This window comes from Ambystoma mexicanum, chromosome 3q (assembly GCF_040938575.1).
Source record: "Ambystoma mexicanum isolate Mex_15411 chromosome 3q, UKY_AmexF1_1, whole genome shotgun sequence".
NCBI classification, from domain to species: Eukaryota; Metazoa; Chordata; class Amphibia; order Caudata; family Ambystomatidae; genus Ambystoma; species Ambystoma mexicanum.
In genome coordinates, this window is record NC_090926.1 from 387,207,681 (window position 1) to 387,224,033 (window position 16,353).

Here is a 16,353-nt window from a genome sequence, read left to right on the forward strand (position 1 = left end):
CAACAAAGAGACTAATTTAAAAAAAATCTGGTCACAGGCTGGCCCAGTGTGGCAAATGGCCTGGAGACGAGAGACCTACCATTTGTATGACATAAAGATTTGCTATTAATTTAAAAGGACTATTATCATTTCGGCATTTTTCTCATTAAGTTGTACTGCCTTTATTTCTGAGCCATTTTATAGATAATTTCCAGGCAATTTTGTTGAAATAAAATTCACCCACTTGGATTTAGGGAATTATAATGACCAGCTAAAAGGTGTTCCTAGCTGCTCTGAACATGTTTTGAATTTGAGAGTTGGCAAACTGGTGGAGGGTAAAATTAGGGATGTGGGGAGTAAATTGCATGTTCCTTACGATTATGCTTTTGTAAAATTGGCAGAAAATTGCCAAACGGTCATGCAAAATGGTGCGGAACTGCCAGTTGTTTTATTAAATTCCCCATGATTAGCGGAAGCGTTTTATATATATATATATATATATAATGGCAGTTACTAGTGAATCACAACATTTTTGACACATAACTATATTTTTGCTAAAGGTTGATATGAAAACAAAAGGGGATTGCAAATGGGAATTGCCATATGTCTGAGCCAGACTCCTAAACCAATCCTTAGAGAAAGGCTCTGGGTAAGTGCAGGGAGGCAGGGGACTGTGGGTAACAGTTACAGCCCCTAAGTGCGCTGTAGGACCGGAAGTTGTGCAGGGAGACTGAACATGGAGGAACCACCCAGTAGACTCTGAGAGTAGCTTGGCAACCAGTCAGTGCAGGAGAACAGGTAGGTTAGCAGGGGAGAGAGAGAGAGAGAGACAAAGTAGAGGAGAAAATAAAGGTCTTGAGCTGTTTCCGGAACTTCAGGTTGTCCGGCTGAAGTTTGAGAGGGCAGGGAGGCCATTACAGACGGAGGCACCTGCAGAGGAGAGAGAGCTACTCCCCACTCTCTGCTTGGAGAAGCGTCTGACCATCAGAGAGTTTGAGGTGGCTGATTGAAGGGCTCGAGAAGGAAGGTATTTTGGAAGAGAAAATTGGATGTAGTGTGGACTTGGGCCCCAGAAAGCCTTGTGGATGATGAAGAGGGTCTTGAAATTGATCCTTGTGGTCACCGGGAGCCAGTGGAGAGATTTCAGGGCTGGATAGATGCTGGTGGATTTGGATCAGCTGCTGTCTTCATTCTACTGCAGCGTTCTACATGTGACACTCTGCTGGGCTGACGTGTGTGAAGCCACGCCCCCTTTAACGCCGACTTCAAAAACAGGCATGCGCACGCACCTGCAAGCGCTTACCAAGCAAGTACCACAAGTACCTCTTTGCCTCGGTATGCCGCTTGTGGATTTGGATTAGCTGCTGTCTTCATTCTACTGCAGCATTCTACGTGTGACACTCTGCTGGGCTGATGGTAAAGCACTGTTTATAAGAAGAACTATAGACACTTAAAAACGTTTATTAATGTTTGTTTCCATCAGCTATATTATAATATCACTTGTTCTTTTATGTGCAGTGTGTGAAGCCACGCCCCCTTTAACGCCGACTTCAAAAACAGACGTGCGCGCGTGCACTAAGCAAGTACCACAAGTACCTCTTTGCCTCTTTGCCTCGTTGCCGTGGCCAGAGGCTTTTCTTGTGGCTTTTAAATACAGAGCGCGATCTGCTGTGAATAGGCATGGGTGACGTGGCTCAGCACACCTTTGATATGCTTTCAATAATGAGGACTTTCAGTCTCAAAACTGGAATGCCGCCGTCCCTTTGCACAGCTACGGCTACAGAAATCCTGCATGTCCTCAACAATCCTCAACGAACCTGAACTCTACACCTATCAGAACCAAAGGTACTAAAGGGGGATTGTCCAACATGGACATACGATTGTTCTGTAGCGGTTCATTATCAGAGCATAGAGCAAAATCTAGATTGGAAAATGGACGGCTTGCAGAAGAAAAGAAGACGCTTAGTGCCACATCTTCTGACCCTGTGCCCAAAAAAAATTGTATGTTCCCAGTTGCCCTGGAAAGCACCCAAAAGGTGCTGCCGTTGAAAGCTTTGACTTGTCAATCCATTTCAGACACTGCCTTACTTGAAAACATACCTGCTACTGTCCAGCCTATTGCATCCATCTACTTGACCCCGTCTGCTAAAGATGTAGCTGTAATTGATCTCGATCTCAATGATTCGGTATTTTCTAACAAAATGTTGTCTGTAAACTTATCTAAGTCCCCTATAATGTTCTCTAAGGTCACTTGCACCTCAATAGAAATTATCTCTTCCCTCTCTATATCAGAGACAAGTGTTATACAGACCAACTCACAGGGGATGAACACATCACTTTGCTATGAAAAAATGAATTCACCTTTAAATATCACGCTACAAGCCATGAACTTAGCCATTCAGGCACTAGGTAATATATATCAAACCATAGACAGTCGATTAGTAACGCAAGAAACACTCATGCAAAAAATGTTAACACTACATGAGTCTCCATAAAGTGTAACTCAGCTGCACTTGCCCCATAACTCCATGAGTTCGTCACTGAGGATAGCCACTAGCTCTATAGCAAGCCAGAGTGATCACGTCCCTGAGCAAGGAAATCTCAGTGTCATCTATGGAGAATGGTGAAAGTGGAGGAACCTCTAGCGTTCTACCATACATTGCCTCAATTAAATACGACCCGTTAGAGAGTATTTCAAATCTATCTAAAGAGAAAAATACGGTTCAATCGATGAAACCTACTGTGGTTCCCAAAGCTGCATTGTACCCAATGTTTACTCCGGTGATCCCAGATGCATGTAAACAAAACAGTAAGAAAAGCATGAAAGCAATGACTATCTGTGATGAGTCTCTACATCAACCATTGAGTAAGGGAATTAATAAAACTAAGAAACCAAATCTAAAACTATCAAAAAACGAAATTTCCATAAAACAATAAACAATTCTTGAAAGCTATTATGCTGCCCAAAAAGAACCAAATACTCGCCTCTCAGGTTATTAAGAAAAAATATGTTCAGCAAATGTGCATTAAGAGAAAAATGGATACATCCGTTTTCCATCCTGTTCAAGCTCCTAACTACCCCCCTTTGAATGAGCTCATACAGGTGTTAGGACTTCAAAGGACAACCTGTCCTCCTCCACCATGCGACCACTAATGATCCAATATCAAATGTGAGTAAGACTTTGAATAGCAAGATTATTCCAAGTGTTGACCATGACAGATCCGAAATCAGAAAAATGTTCGACGCTTATATGTCTCCCCGTATTCAGCCTTAAATAGAGATGCCTAAGAGAGCCTGTGAATGCACTCAGAATAGAACTGCGCTGGGACAGGACAACTCAAATTTAATGCAGAATCAAGTGTCAGTTTCATCAACAGACAAGATGAATACATCCTCACACTTCCACAAAGGAGCTCACGAGACGTCTAAAAAAGGAAATAGTTGTTCAGATGAATGTCCTATTATTGTTGCACGAGTGAATGATACATTCCCTACGAATGACCTGTCGAGTGCCATCATAGGATTAATTGAGGGTGCACTGGGAAACCTACAATCTACACCTACATTCGTTAAGGAGACAGTGGAAATCAAAAAACCCAGCAAAAAGATTTTGGCAGAAGAAAGCATTCCCATGAAGGCGAAACCAGCTCCCCATTCTTTAATTCTAGCTTGCAAACCCCCACCATTCACCCAATACGATTTAAATCGGAGGGCTGTGATGGCGATATTTTCTGACATCCAACAGCTTGAAGACATCGTCTCTGCCGATTTAGCACTGGTAGAATTTGTGGAAAGTAAGAATTTAAAAACAGTGAGACTCTGGATACAATCTAGGGTAGTGCAAAATCTTATTTGGCAGTCAAAGGATTCTCTGGCCGCATTGGGCTTTGATCTCAGCATTGTTCACTCTGCTCCGCAAGGGGCTTTAACCAAGAGTAATCAACTCCCTCAGGCACCTCTCCCCCAGTATCAACAAGCTAACTTGGGCCAGTTAAAACTCCCACCGCCTAACAAAACAAAAAGTAATGTCACTTTTAATACGTCCTGCTCTTGCTCGCACAACACTGAGCGAAAATAGCTAAGCCAAAAAAACTCACAACCCCTCACTTTGGTTAGTTGGAATACTAGGGGCCATAAGCATCTCATCAATAATGATCAACATCAGTTGAACAGCTGTGACTTGGTACTTCTACAAGAAACTTGGCTGATTGCACCCCTGATTTGGGATCGTTATAAAGTGTTTTTGAATCACGCTATTAAAACGACAATAGCAAGGCCAAAGTCAGGACTTCTCACAGCTGTTAGGAAGAGAAATAATCTTTCATCACAACTTTGGGATATGCCCAATGAATTTATGATACTGGTCAAAGTTTGTACTTCCGCTGATGTCTATGCTGTGTTAAATCTGTATTGGAACTCTGCGGCAATAAGTGACGACTGCTTTTTCAGAGACTTGAGTAGTCTGTTGGACATGGTGACCAGTGATCGGCAAACTCGATTCCTTAGCTGGCGACCTAAACTTTAGGTGCTTGGAAAGCGTGAATGAGCAAACTAGTCAAAGAACTAGACGCTGGAGAGCCTTAGTCCAACACAGAGGTCTGCATGTTTTGAATGGAGCCTTCACATCCGACATACCACCGGCCCTAACCTGGCACCAAAGCTCTGTGTCGTCAATTATAGATTATATCTATGTAAATGCGGCTCTGTGGCCAACTGTTCAAGAGTTCACTGTCATAGTTTCGGAAGCCAGTGACCACAAAATGCTGACCACTGAACTAGGTGTCCAAATGAAATGTGAGACTGTTGGAAAGAATCCAACTGAGGGTTGTTTGGTAGTAAACTCAGGCAGGTGTTGTCTGTGATGGTCGGAGGATGCTTTAATACACTTCAGCGAACTCCTTAAAGAGTCAAATTCGAGCAATGAAAATATGCCAGATAATTCTGGCATTGCATATAGCAATATGCTTCAAACGTTTCAGCAAATAAAAACTTTTACTAATATACAACAAAAACATTTGCACATATTTGACAATTCGGTGCGTTTAAGGAAAACTGCCTATCGGGCAGAATTAAGGAGTCTCGCATTGCATCCCCCCACCATCAGAACCACTCTCGCTGGGAAACTGCGCAACGATTATAAAAATTCGGTCAAGTGTCATCGAGGAGTGCTCTATCAGAAAGATGGAGCGGAAGTGCTAAAAATGCTTGCCAGCAAAAACATTTCCAAGATGTGGGCAGCATTGAACCAAGCTCTTGGACAGCATCAGGTCTGTGCCCAGTCTTCTGCCGTGGATACACAAACTTGGGTTTCTCATTTTTGTAAACTCTATGCGGCACCAACAAGCAGCTCTACTTTGCATACATTTGACACTGTGGACCCCTTTAACTTGCCATTTGATGAGGCTGAGATACTTCAACTAATACCTACTGCTAGTAAGTCGAAAGCAGTCGGACCAGATGGCTTATCCAATTTCGCTATGCAAAGGCATCCTGAATTATGGGCATCTATTTTGTTCCACATTTTCACTGCGGTTAATCATCATCAAAAACTTCCATCTACAGGGACTCAGGCAATAACGGTGCCTATCTATAAAAAGGGTGATCACCTGTCTCCAGATAGTTATCGCCTAATCTCATTATTAGATGCCCCAGGGAAAATTTACTGTAGAATTATACTGAAAGAACTGAATAATTGGGTTGAAAAGAAATCACCACTAGACCCATTCCAGTCGGTTTGTGTTAAGGGATTGGGGACCATCCCTAATATCCTTGCCCTCACCGTGGTGCAAGCTCAACAACTAACAAAAGGACAACCATTGTATCTGGGATTTATTGATTTCAGAGCCGCTTTCGACTCAATTGATCGAGAGCTACTCTTCATTAAACTCAGAAAGCACGACTGTCCGCCCACCTTGTTATCCTTAATAACTCTGCTCCACTCAAACACATCAATGCAAGTACGCATAACCCTCGATGGGTTGCTATCACCAAGAATAATTACTCGGAGGGGCCTAAAACAGGGATGTGCTATGGCCTCCTTTTTGTTTAACTTCTATATATTAGAAATAGGTGAATTCTTGACTAACTGTGTGGGAGATCTCCCAAAGATAGGAATACAACAAGTCCTGTATCTATTATATGTGGACGACTTAGTTCTACTATCACAGACACCGAGGGGCTGCAACATATGCTAGAACAACTTGGCAATTATGCCCAGGCTAATAACCTAAACATCAACACACACAAATCTCAAATAGTCATATGCAACCCAAAGAGAAATTCTAGAGTAGGCAATTATAAATGGCAATTGCAGCAGAGTAGTATTAATATTGTTAATCAATACAGATACTTAGGTGTAGTCATACAACATAAGAAGTCACTAGTACAATATAAGTGTGAAATAAGAAACAAGCTTCAATCTCTGGCGTCTCGATCTCGGATACTTCTCAGAAAGTTTGGGAAGTTTTCAATGAAACACATCATTATGTTCTACAAGATGAAAGTAGTTCCCATTGTACTTTATGGTGTTGAAGCCTGCCTCCCCAAAGATCGTATATTTTGGGATGGAATAGAGTCCTCTTATTGGAAGCAAGTATTGCAACTCCCAAATAGTACGCCCATAGCGTTGATTCGCTTTGAGCTAGGCCTCACATCTCTTTACTCACAGGTGGTGTGGAAACAATGCGCATTCTTTCGAAAAGCACTAACTGGCCTAGAGAAACCATCTATCCTGAAGGTTGTAGAATATAATTTACTCACGTCAAATTACAGCTTCCCACGGAAATAGCGTAATCATATTTTAGATGCACTTAGTGACGCAGCTATAACCATTGACTTACTCATATTGAATCCTGACCGGGCTGAAGTAAAAATATTTCAGCATGATTGGGCAGAAAATATAAAGAAATGTACAACATATAAGGACTTTAATGTTCTCCTGTTTGGGTTGAAGAAGCAAGAGATAATGGCACCTTATTTTGTAAAACATCTGTGCCCTCTTACTAGGAAGAAGTATTTGAGGTTTAAGTTAAACTTATACATTACTCGTGACATATTACACAGGAAGAAGATCATCTCAAGTGAGCAAAATTATTGTCGGTACTGTAAGAACATAAATCAAATTGAAACTGTACAACACTTGCTGGTAGATTGCAAAGCAGATGCTTCAAGGATAAACGGATGTTCCAGAATCATCCAACCCAATTTCAAAAATGGCAAATACTCTTTTCTTACCCAAGAATTTCAATTCAAATAGCAATTATCCAATTTTTGGACATGGTACTGCCGAACAATTTACCAAACGAGTATGAGAACCTTACTATCTGTAAATTATAATACACTAATAGTTGAGGATCTACCATTGGTCATGGAAAAGGGGACCAATCATTGTTGCCTGCCTTGTCTTCTTGTATTCCTGCCCATCAGTGTGGTTGATTTATCATGAAGCATTCTTTTTACTAATTTTGTTTTATCATTTTACATTGATCAAAACAAAACAAAAAAACAACAAAAAAAGTATCTATATTGTATGATTATGTTTTGTCATATGTTCATATTCTGTTTCAATTTTGTTTGCTGTTGATGTAAATGACATGTAGTATGAATTTAAAAATAATTTTGGGTTCTTAAGGAATAATTTTATTTTGTGTTATGTAAATAATTTGAAAAGTTGTTTTACGACTGAACAAATTAAAATAAAAAAAAATAAAAAAGATACTGGGCCTCATTACGAGTCCGGCGGTAACCGAGGCGGTAAAACCACCTGGTTACCGCCGGACTCGTATTACCATTCCGCCTCCGTGATTCCCGGAATTACCGGGGCATTACAACCCCGGTTTTCCGGGAATCACGGAGGCGGAATGGTGTTAATCCCCATTCCCATTAAGTCCTATGGGACTCAATGGGAATGGGGATCATGGAAACACCGGCAGCATCTCGTAATGCTGCCGGTGTTTCCTCGTCCGCCTGCAGGAGTCGGGATCTGGCGGTCCGGAAACAACGGTGGCGGCGGATTTACCGCCACCGTTATTTCCGGACCGCCTGATTTGTAATAAGGCCCAACTGTCTCTGCTGGGCTTGAGGCCAAGGACAAGTTTTGCAGTCCTATTCTGCATTAGTTGAAGAGGGCGCAGAGTAGAGAAAGGCAGATTGACAAAGAGGCTGTTGCAGTAGACCACCCTAGAGCGAACCAGGGCTCTTTAAACAGTGAGCTTCTGGGGGAAAGTGAAAAAAAGAAGAATACCTCTGAGGAATTGCAGCTGGTAGTGGGACATCTGGGCACGGTTGTGATGTGAGGAGAGAAGGAGCCAGTGGATTTGAAGATGACACCAAGGTGTTTAGCCTCACAGGAAGGCAAAGGAAGAGACCCAATGAGGGTTGCCAGTGTGAGAGAGGGAAAACAGGAGCAAAGGTCCCAATGAGAAGGATCTCCGTCTTACTGGCATTAAGGCAGAGATCATTGGAGGCGCACCAATCCTGAATCACAGATAGACAGTCAGGAATGAGCGAGAGAGAAGAGGAGGCTGAAGGGAGCCTGAAAGAGAGCTGAGTGTCATCAGCATAACACTGAAAGTTAGAGCTGAAGATAGAGATCAGGTAGGCCAAAGTAGACATTGAAGAGTCAGGGTGAGAGGATAGAGCCCTGGAAACCACCACATGTGGAGATAGAGGTGGAAGAGAGAAAGTACCCAAGTTGGACCTGGGAGAGTGAGTCCAGGAGGAAGGAGGTCAACCCCTTCAGGCGTAAGTGGCTGAGGCTGATGAATGGGGTCTAAATGGTGAAACCAAGTGGCTGTGGGTGATGAATTGGGGGATAAATGCTGAAGCCGAGTGCCTGCGGGTGATGAATGGGGGACTACATGGTGAAGCCAAGTGCTTGCGGGTGATGAATGGCAGTCTACATGGTGAAGCCAAGTGCCTGCGGGTGATGAATGGTAGACTACATGGTGAAGCCAAGTGCCTGCGGGTGATGAATGGTAGACTACATGGTGAAGCCAAATGCTTGAGGGTGATGAATGGCAGTCAACATGGTGAAGCCAAGTGCCTGCGGGTGATGAATGGTAGACTACATGGTGAAGCCAAGTGCCTGCGGGTGATGAATGGTAGACTACATGGTGAAGCCAAGTGCTTGCGGGTGATGAATGGCAGTCTACATGGTGAAGCCAAGTGCTTGCGGGTGATGAATGGCAGTCTACATGGTGAAGCCAAGTGCTTGCGGGTGATGAATGGTAGACTACATGGTGAAGCCAAGTGCTTGCGGGTGATGAATGGTAGACTACATGGTGAAGCCAAGTGCCTGCGGGTGATGAATGGTAGACTACATGGTGAAGTCAAGTGTCTGAGGGTGATGAACGGGGGACTACATGGTGAATCAAAGTGACAGAGGAGTGAGGAATGTGAACTTCATGGTGAAGTCAAGGGACTGTGAGTGGTAGGAGGATTACACATTGAAGCCAAGTGGCTGTGGGTGATAACAGGGAGACTTCGTGGTGAAGCCAAGTGGCAGAGGGTGATGAATGGGGACTTCAACGTGAAGCCAAGTAGTATAGGATGATGAATGGAGGGACTATGTGGTGAAGCCAAGTAACTGGGGGTGATAAACGGGGCGACTACATGGTGACGCCACAGCGACATGGGGGTGATGAATATGGGACAACATGGTGAAGCCAAGTGGCTGTGGATGATGATTGGGGGACGACACGGTGAAGCCAAGTGGCTCGGGGTAATGACCGCGGAGAATGTGGGGTGACGCCGGGGTGATGAACGAGTAAACAACATGGCTTTAGTGGCTTAAACTGGTGAGTCGGGGACTTAAGTGGCGGTTATGGGGCTCGGGGTGATGATGACTGCGGGACCACGTTGTGAAGTGAACAGGTCCAGGGTGCTGAACTGGGGTTGCCAGGTAGAGTGCCCAGGCGCGCGGTGCCCCTCGCACCTGCAGTACACAGCTGTGCGGCTTCTTGATGAATCATCGGCCAAGGCTGAAGGGCGGCCACTTGCCTGCAGGAGGCTCCACGTTAACCCATCCTCGCCGCCGCCTGCCTAGTTTAATGCAGCTCTTCTTGCCCTCCCTTTTGAGGGGTCACGGGTCACAGCTGCGAGTCCAGTTTATACCCCCCACCCCCAGGTTTATTGTGGACAGGTACACGGACAGACACACCTGCGTCTTTCACAGCAGAGATTAACTGATGAATAAACAATATCTGTGATGCTGAGCCAAGAACTTGAAATGTCCCGGTCGCAAAAGGCGCAATTCACGTCCGGCTGAAAGCTCGAGTTGCGGTGGAATGCTTATCCACACAAGTAAACTTGAGAAGAGTGCCCCCGCACCCCACTAAAAATTCGCGAACACCCCCGCTCCCCGCTCTAGCCTTCCGCGGATTACACCATCACGCGTGCCTTTTGGAGCTAACAGCGTGTCAAGAGCAACTCGATAAATCAGAATAATGAAAAAAAAGACTTGGAAAAAAATCCCATCACCGATCGTTCTTGCTGCAAACCTTGGGACCGCAGCGTTACCAGGGCAACTGTGCAATACCTGTATTTCTGGAGCATGGGATGCAGTAACCATGGCAACCGTCTCCTGTCTTCCCAGGGACAATCCCGCAATATGGAAACTACAGTTGCCATGAGAACACGCGTGCCAGATCTAACGGTATATTTAATGGTCTTTCTTTTCAACTAAAATATGCATTCCAGGATTTGCAATAGAAACATAAATAAAAGAGTGGGGAAAATATTAGTTTCCCTTGGTAGCCCAGATGCAGTGCCCAGATGCAGTTGCTACGGTAACCGATGCAGGGCGCGAGTGAGCCCCCTGGCTGAAGGGGCAGGTATTTGGGAAACGGTTGTCCTGGCAACTGGGATAGGGCGTTTCAGGGGTGGTTGCCAGAGGGACCGAGATGCTGACGAAGGCGAGGGAGGCTGGCGAGGGAGATCGCCCGCTTCATTATCCGCAGAGTTGTCACTCAGGCGACTCGTCCTAGCTCACCTCTGCGGCGAGCGCTCGGGCAGGAAAAAGGACGAGCGCAGGGAAAGGAGAGACGGGGCGATACAGAGGGCAAGAGGCGTCCAAAGAGGGAGACAGAGGGCAGGGAAGCACCCAGAGCGCCCCAGTATCCGTCCTCGCCGCCGCTCGCGATGGCAACCATCACCTGCACCCGCTTCAGCGAAGAATACCAGCTTTTTGAAGAACTGGGCAAGTAAGTTGGCGGACTGGGCTCTCCACGCGTCCTTGTTGAATGCAACGGGTGCATGGGGCAGGGCTGGTTTTGGAATGGGTAGTGCCCAGGACAAGACACTGCTACCGTCCAGAAGGGATGCCACTGTGTGACCATGCTATAGCGCCTAAAAACAAACAGACGCGCCTCTTGGCGCTGGGAAAAGAAGTGTTACTACCCGCAGTGCTGAATCTAGCAAGCTCCGAAGCAGAACGGCGAAGTGTGGAGGACTGTGCAGTTAGAACGGGAATGGGGTTTATGGGGCAAAGGGGGCGGGGCTTCAAAAGTAAATGCGCAGAGTTTTCGGATGACAATCAGCCAAGCAAGAGTCACCCCAAATGTGCAGTGCCCTTCGACAGCTTATGTTTTACTGTTTATTTTCGGACACGTGGGTGACTGGCCTGCGACTGCGAGTGACCGAATGTCCCCAGTCGGGGTGTTCCATGGGTCCTCACCTGTCACTGCTGGCGAACGACCAGCCTCCAGATCGGAGGTGAGGTGAAAGGGGGACAGTTAGGGGCCCCGTAGTTCCTTCGGATTCACGTCAGCACAGGTGGGGGGGGCGCGGAGGCAGTCGAGTGAGTGGAGGGATGGGTGTGTGACTGAAGAAAGGTTTGAGTGAGAGAATAAGTGGGCGTGATTGGCTGCATTTGGGAGGCAGTGCGCGGGGACATTTGGACAGAACTCTCGGCCCGAGAGGCGTGATGTTTGTCAGGCTGGTTATACTGGGTCTGGGAGCATCGCGGTGGCGCACGCGCGCATTTCAGGTGTTAACTGGTACCCCGGCCAACTGGGCGAGGGTCCGCGAGAGGAGATGCCAGCGCTGTCATCATTTCCAAGGGGAAAGCGAGGGAGGGCTGGCAGAATAGGAATCCCGCTGGAGAGCGCCGCCTTGCGGCCTTCAACCCGCTTCTGGGAGTTTCGTTCCTTGACAGGCGCAGCGCCTAATTTTGCGTTTGAACCCCGCATCGGTGTTCAGGCGCTATACTGCCAAATTCAAAAACTATATGTCGGGAAAATGAAAAGCTTAGTAGTTGCTCGAGGCGTTCCGAATATGGGTCCCACAGCAACGGATTTAGTGAGTAAACTGCATTGGCAGCTGCTAATGGCACGGGTGCACCTGTGCCTTGCCCTTCTGACTGCCCCGTTGCCGTTACCGGTCCACCACTGGTTATACACATGCGTTTCTTTGCGGTTAGAATCGGTTGATGTATCGGATTACATCCCCTTCCCGGAGGGCTCCAGGGGGTAATTAAAAAACCTTTACGCTGAGGGCGTTTAGAATCCACAGCTAGCAAACAATGCGCTATGCAGATGCCCTGCAATTACTTGTACAGCGAAAAAGATTGGCTTGACGGGAAAGGACGCCGAGTGCACACCTGCAGAGGAATTTGAATTTAATGATGCGCGCATCCGCAAGTTCTCGTGCAGCGCAAGAATGCGAGGACTGCCACACACCGCGGCAATTCCGCGTGACAACTGCGCGCTCGCCGAAGGGCCGAGGTACCTGTAGAACAACGCAACTCGCAAAGGAATCGCCGCCCCCCTTCACCCCCCACACACACACAGATTGCTTTTATTACGATTTACGACATTGGCACATGTTGTACATCCGGGAGCGAATCGAACATCGGAACCTTTTCCTACGGGGACGACCCTATGCCTTTTTTTACTTTAAGATCTGCACCTCTACTACTTTGCACGGGGATGTCCTTTCCGACAATGGATATAAGGCGCGGTCTTTCCGATTGAGTACGCGGGCCGAAATGCACGCTGTTCCCGAGACCTGCTGCGGTGCGGCACAGGCGCACTGCACAGGATCACACACGCGCGCTCTTAAAGTGGGGGAAGCCGGGATTGGAAGTCGGCTGTCGTACTTCCACATTCTTCCCGCGAGCCCTTCTCCGCCGTGGAGTGGCTGGCATGCGCGGCGGTGCTCGGGACATTCTTCCCCGGGCCGGGCGGCAGTGCCCAGTGAGTCTTGCGCGCCGCGCGTGCCGGTGCGTGGCTGGATTTGCATCTCGCACCTGTGTGTGCGCGGTCTCCGGCCGAGCGTCATTTGGAATGTAAATCCGAAACATGGAAAACAGCCAGCGGCGGGCAAATGAGCACTTTTAGGGACGCTATCCCTGTCCTCGAGGTCCTAACCTTCTGTAAAATCCGGCCCACCTGTCCCCTGCCACCCTTCCTCCAGGTCCCTGTGATTGCCATGTGGCGTGGCTGTGTGTGTGCAGCCAGGGGTGCACATAGGCTAAAATCTACTCACCCCCTATCACGATTTCAATGGCCTAAACATGTATGTATAAGAATACATGTGCTAACAATTAAACGTTTTGCATTACTAACTGACAGGGCTTTGTTAACTGCGCGATCCTGGGCTCGGTGTATTGTTCGTGTACTCTCCTGCCATGGCTCAAGTCAACATAACCCAATATTTGGGGCGGGGTGGGGAGGGTAGTCAAAGCCCGCTCTGACTAACGGCCGTCGTTGAGCCAGAGAGAGAGAGGGCCTGATTTACAAAGCTGGTTTCAATGCGATTGCTCCATTTTAAAATGCTTCTGTACCCAAAGTTGGATTTATGAAGGAAAACACATCCGTGGGACATTTAACCACATTATAGTGCGATTTCTTTTTTTTTAAATCAATGGGCCTCATTACGAGGTAGGAGGTACCCCCTTACGGCATTCCGTGTTCCCGAAATAGGGATTTACCAGGTCATTCCAACCTTGGAGGACCCGGTAAATCCCCATTCTGAGAACCATTCCCCATTCCCATTCAAGCCCTCATAGGGCTCAATGGGAATGGGGATGGAGCTAATAACGGTACCGCAAATTGCGGTACCGTTATTAGCTCTGAAGTCCCTTAACGGGTCCCGTCCTTAACACCTGGTAAAAACAGGCGTTAAGGAAGGGACCCGCTAAGGGACCTCGGAATAGGGTGGTAAGGGATTACCGGCACCAGTGTCCTTACCGGTGCTGGTAATCCCTTACCATCTACCTCGTAATGAGGCCCAATGTATTTTATCATTTGCTTGTTAGGGGCTTATACAATCGGACTATACTGTTTCAAAGCACCCAAAGGACAGGTTGGGCGCGGGGGTGGGAAATACATTATAACACAATATTTAAGAGCAGAGGGGGAAGAGGGAGAGGGACGAACCTCTCATGCCTTGTGAGTATTCAGAACGTGCAAGTGCAGAAAGGAAGAGAGGGTAATTCTGGGGAGTCCAAGCTCGTGGGTGAGCCATAGGCAGAGTCCTAGGAACGTGAGTGCTACACGGCCTGGGCCATGGGAGGAGCATGTGCAAGTCTCCAGAGCGGAGGGTGTGCAGATGCGTGGCGCTGTGGAAAGAGAGGAGGAGCTGAGAAGAATTGATGTGGGAGGTCAAGGCCCCGAAGATGCAGAATGTCCAAGGACACCAATACAGCAACTGAGAGATTAGCAGAGAAGGAGGGAAGGAGGAGGAAAAGATGAAAGTCTTAAGGAGCTTCCGGCATTTGAGAAGATCCTGCTCAAGGCACAGGGGGGGAGGGAGTCTATTCCAAAGGAGGGAGTCTGCAGCGGAAAATTAGCGGTCGCCTGCCCTCTGTTTAGCAAAACACTTTACACACAAAGAGTTGGGGCCAGAGAAGAAAAGTGGTCTAGAGGGAGAGTTTTCAGTGAGCTAAAGCTAAAGATAGCGTGGTCCCCGGGCACAGACAGTCTTGTGGATGAGGCAGAGGAATTTGAATTTAATCCATGCAGCACCAGGAGCCAGTGAAGACTTTTTAGTACAGGAGAGATGCAGTCCCTGGGCTTAAGGCCAAGGATAAGTCTTGCTGCCATATTCTGGATAAGATGGAGGGGTCACAGAGTGGAAGCAGGAAGATTCAGGAGGAGGCTGTTACAGTAGTGAAGTGTAGAGAGAACCAGGGCTTGAGCCATATTGAGCCTCTGAGGGAAAGTGAGAAAAGGTAGAATTCCTTTGAGAAGGAAGAGCTGATGGTTGGACTTCTTGGCAATGTCCTGAGTGTGAGGGAGGAAGGAGAGAGAGGATTTGAAGATGACCCCAAGGTTTCTGGCTTCAGTTGAAGTTGCAGGGGGAGAGGCCAAGGAGGAAGGCCAGAATGAGGGGAGGGAGGGAGGCAAGGTCCCAAAAGGAAGGATCTCAGTTTTACAGGCTTTGAGGCAGAGATCATTGGAGGCGCCCCAGGACTGGAAGGCAGATAGGCAGTCTGGGATACTGGAGGGTGCAAGAGGGTCAACAGGGTGTCTGAAGAAACGCAGTGTGTTGTCTGCGTAACACTGGAAGTTGGAGCAGAAAGACAAGATTAGGCGTGCAAGGACAGCAAGGTAGATGTTAAATAGCCAGGGGGAGAGTATGGAGCCCTGGGGGACACCGCAGGTGGAGATGAAAGTAGGAGAGAAGAAGTGGTCCAGGATTACTTGGGAAAAGCAATTAGTGAGGAAAGAGGACAGCCAATACAGTGCCCGTTCCAAGATACCAAGTGTATTGTGGAGCCTTTGTATGAGGATGGAATGGTTAATTGTGTCAAATGCAGAGAAGAGATCGAGAAGGATAAGGACAGCTGGGGAGCTGGAGTCCAGAGATGCAAGCAGTTCTTCACAAGTGTTCATAAGAGCAGTTTCCGTGCCTCTGGATGCTCAGAATCGAAATTGATGGACGTGGAGGCCACCAACAAGTTCAGTGTGAGAGTTAGGTTGGCGCAAGGCCAGCTTCTCAAGTAGCTTCCCCAGGAAGGGGGTGATGGAGGTAGGGCGATAGCTAGCAGGGCAGGTAAGGTCAGAAGTTGTTTTTTTCAGGAGGGGGTGCATGAGGGAGTGCTTAAAGGGGTAGAGGAAAGATCCACTGATAAAAGAGTAATTGCAGAAATCAGCGAGAGCAAGGGCAAGAGAGTCAATGTTATCCTTGATGGTCTTGGATGATCAGGGGGAGACCTGTTTAGAGGAAACCTCATGGAGCGGACAACTCTAATAACTTCTTCAGGTGTGACAGGGGAGGAGGAGGAGGAGGAGGGAGGAGGAAAGGGGGTTATGGCAGGGGTGTGGGATGGGTTGTGAGGGAGTGTAGAAAGGGTGGTCACAATGTCCTGAGTTTCGGTGGAAAAGTGTGAGGCCTGTGCATTGCAGAGGGTCTGGGAAGGAGAAGAGGAG

The 16,353-nt window shown here is 47.3% G+C and overlaps 1 protein-coding gene across 10 annotated transcripts in view; it reads left to right on the plus strand.

Annotated features, from left to right (window-relative positions):
• Nucleotides 1-10,892: 10,892 nt before the first annotated feature.
• The window catches only part of CAMK2A (calcium/calmodulin dependent protein kinase II alpha), a 605,670-nt gene continuing 600,209 nt past the window's right edge, over nucleotides 10,893-16,353 (plus strand). For 6 of the 10 annotated variants that reach the window (XM_069654051.1, XM_069654052.1, XM_069654053.1 and 3 more), the window contains exon 1: nucleotides 10,979-11,181. In XM_069654051.1, the coding sequence (XP_069510152.1) occupies nucleotides 11,120-11,181 (62 nt within the window). In that variant the 5' untranslated portion in view covers nucleotides 10,979-11,119. Of the gene's footprint in view, nucleotides 11,182-16,353 lie in introns of all 10 variants that reach the window. The other 4 variants (XM_069654056.1, XM_069654059.1, XM_069654060.1 and 1 more) reach the window with 3 other exon arrangements.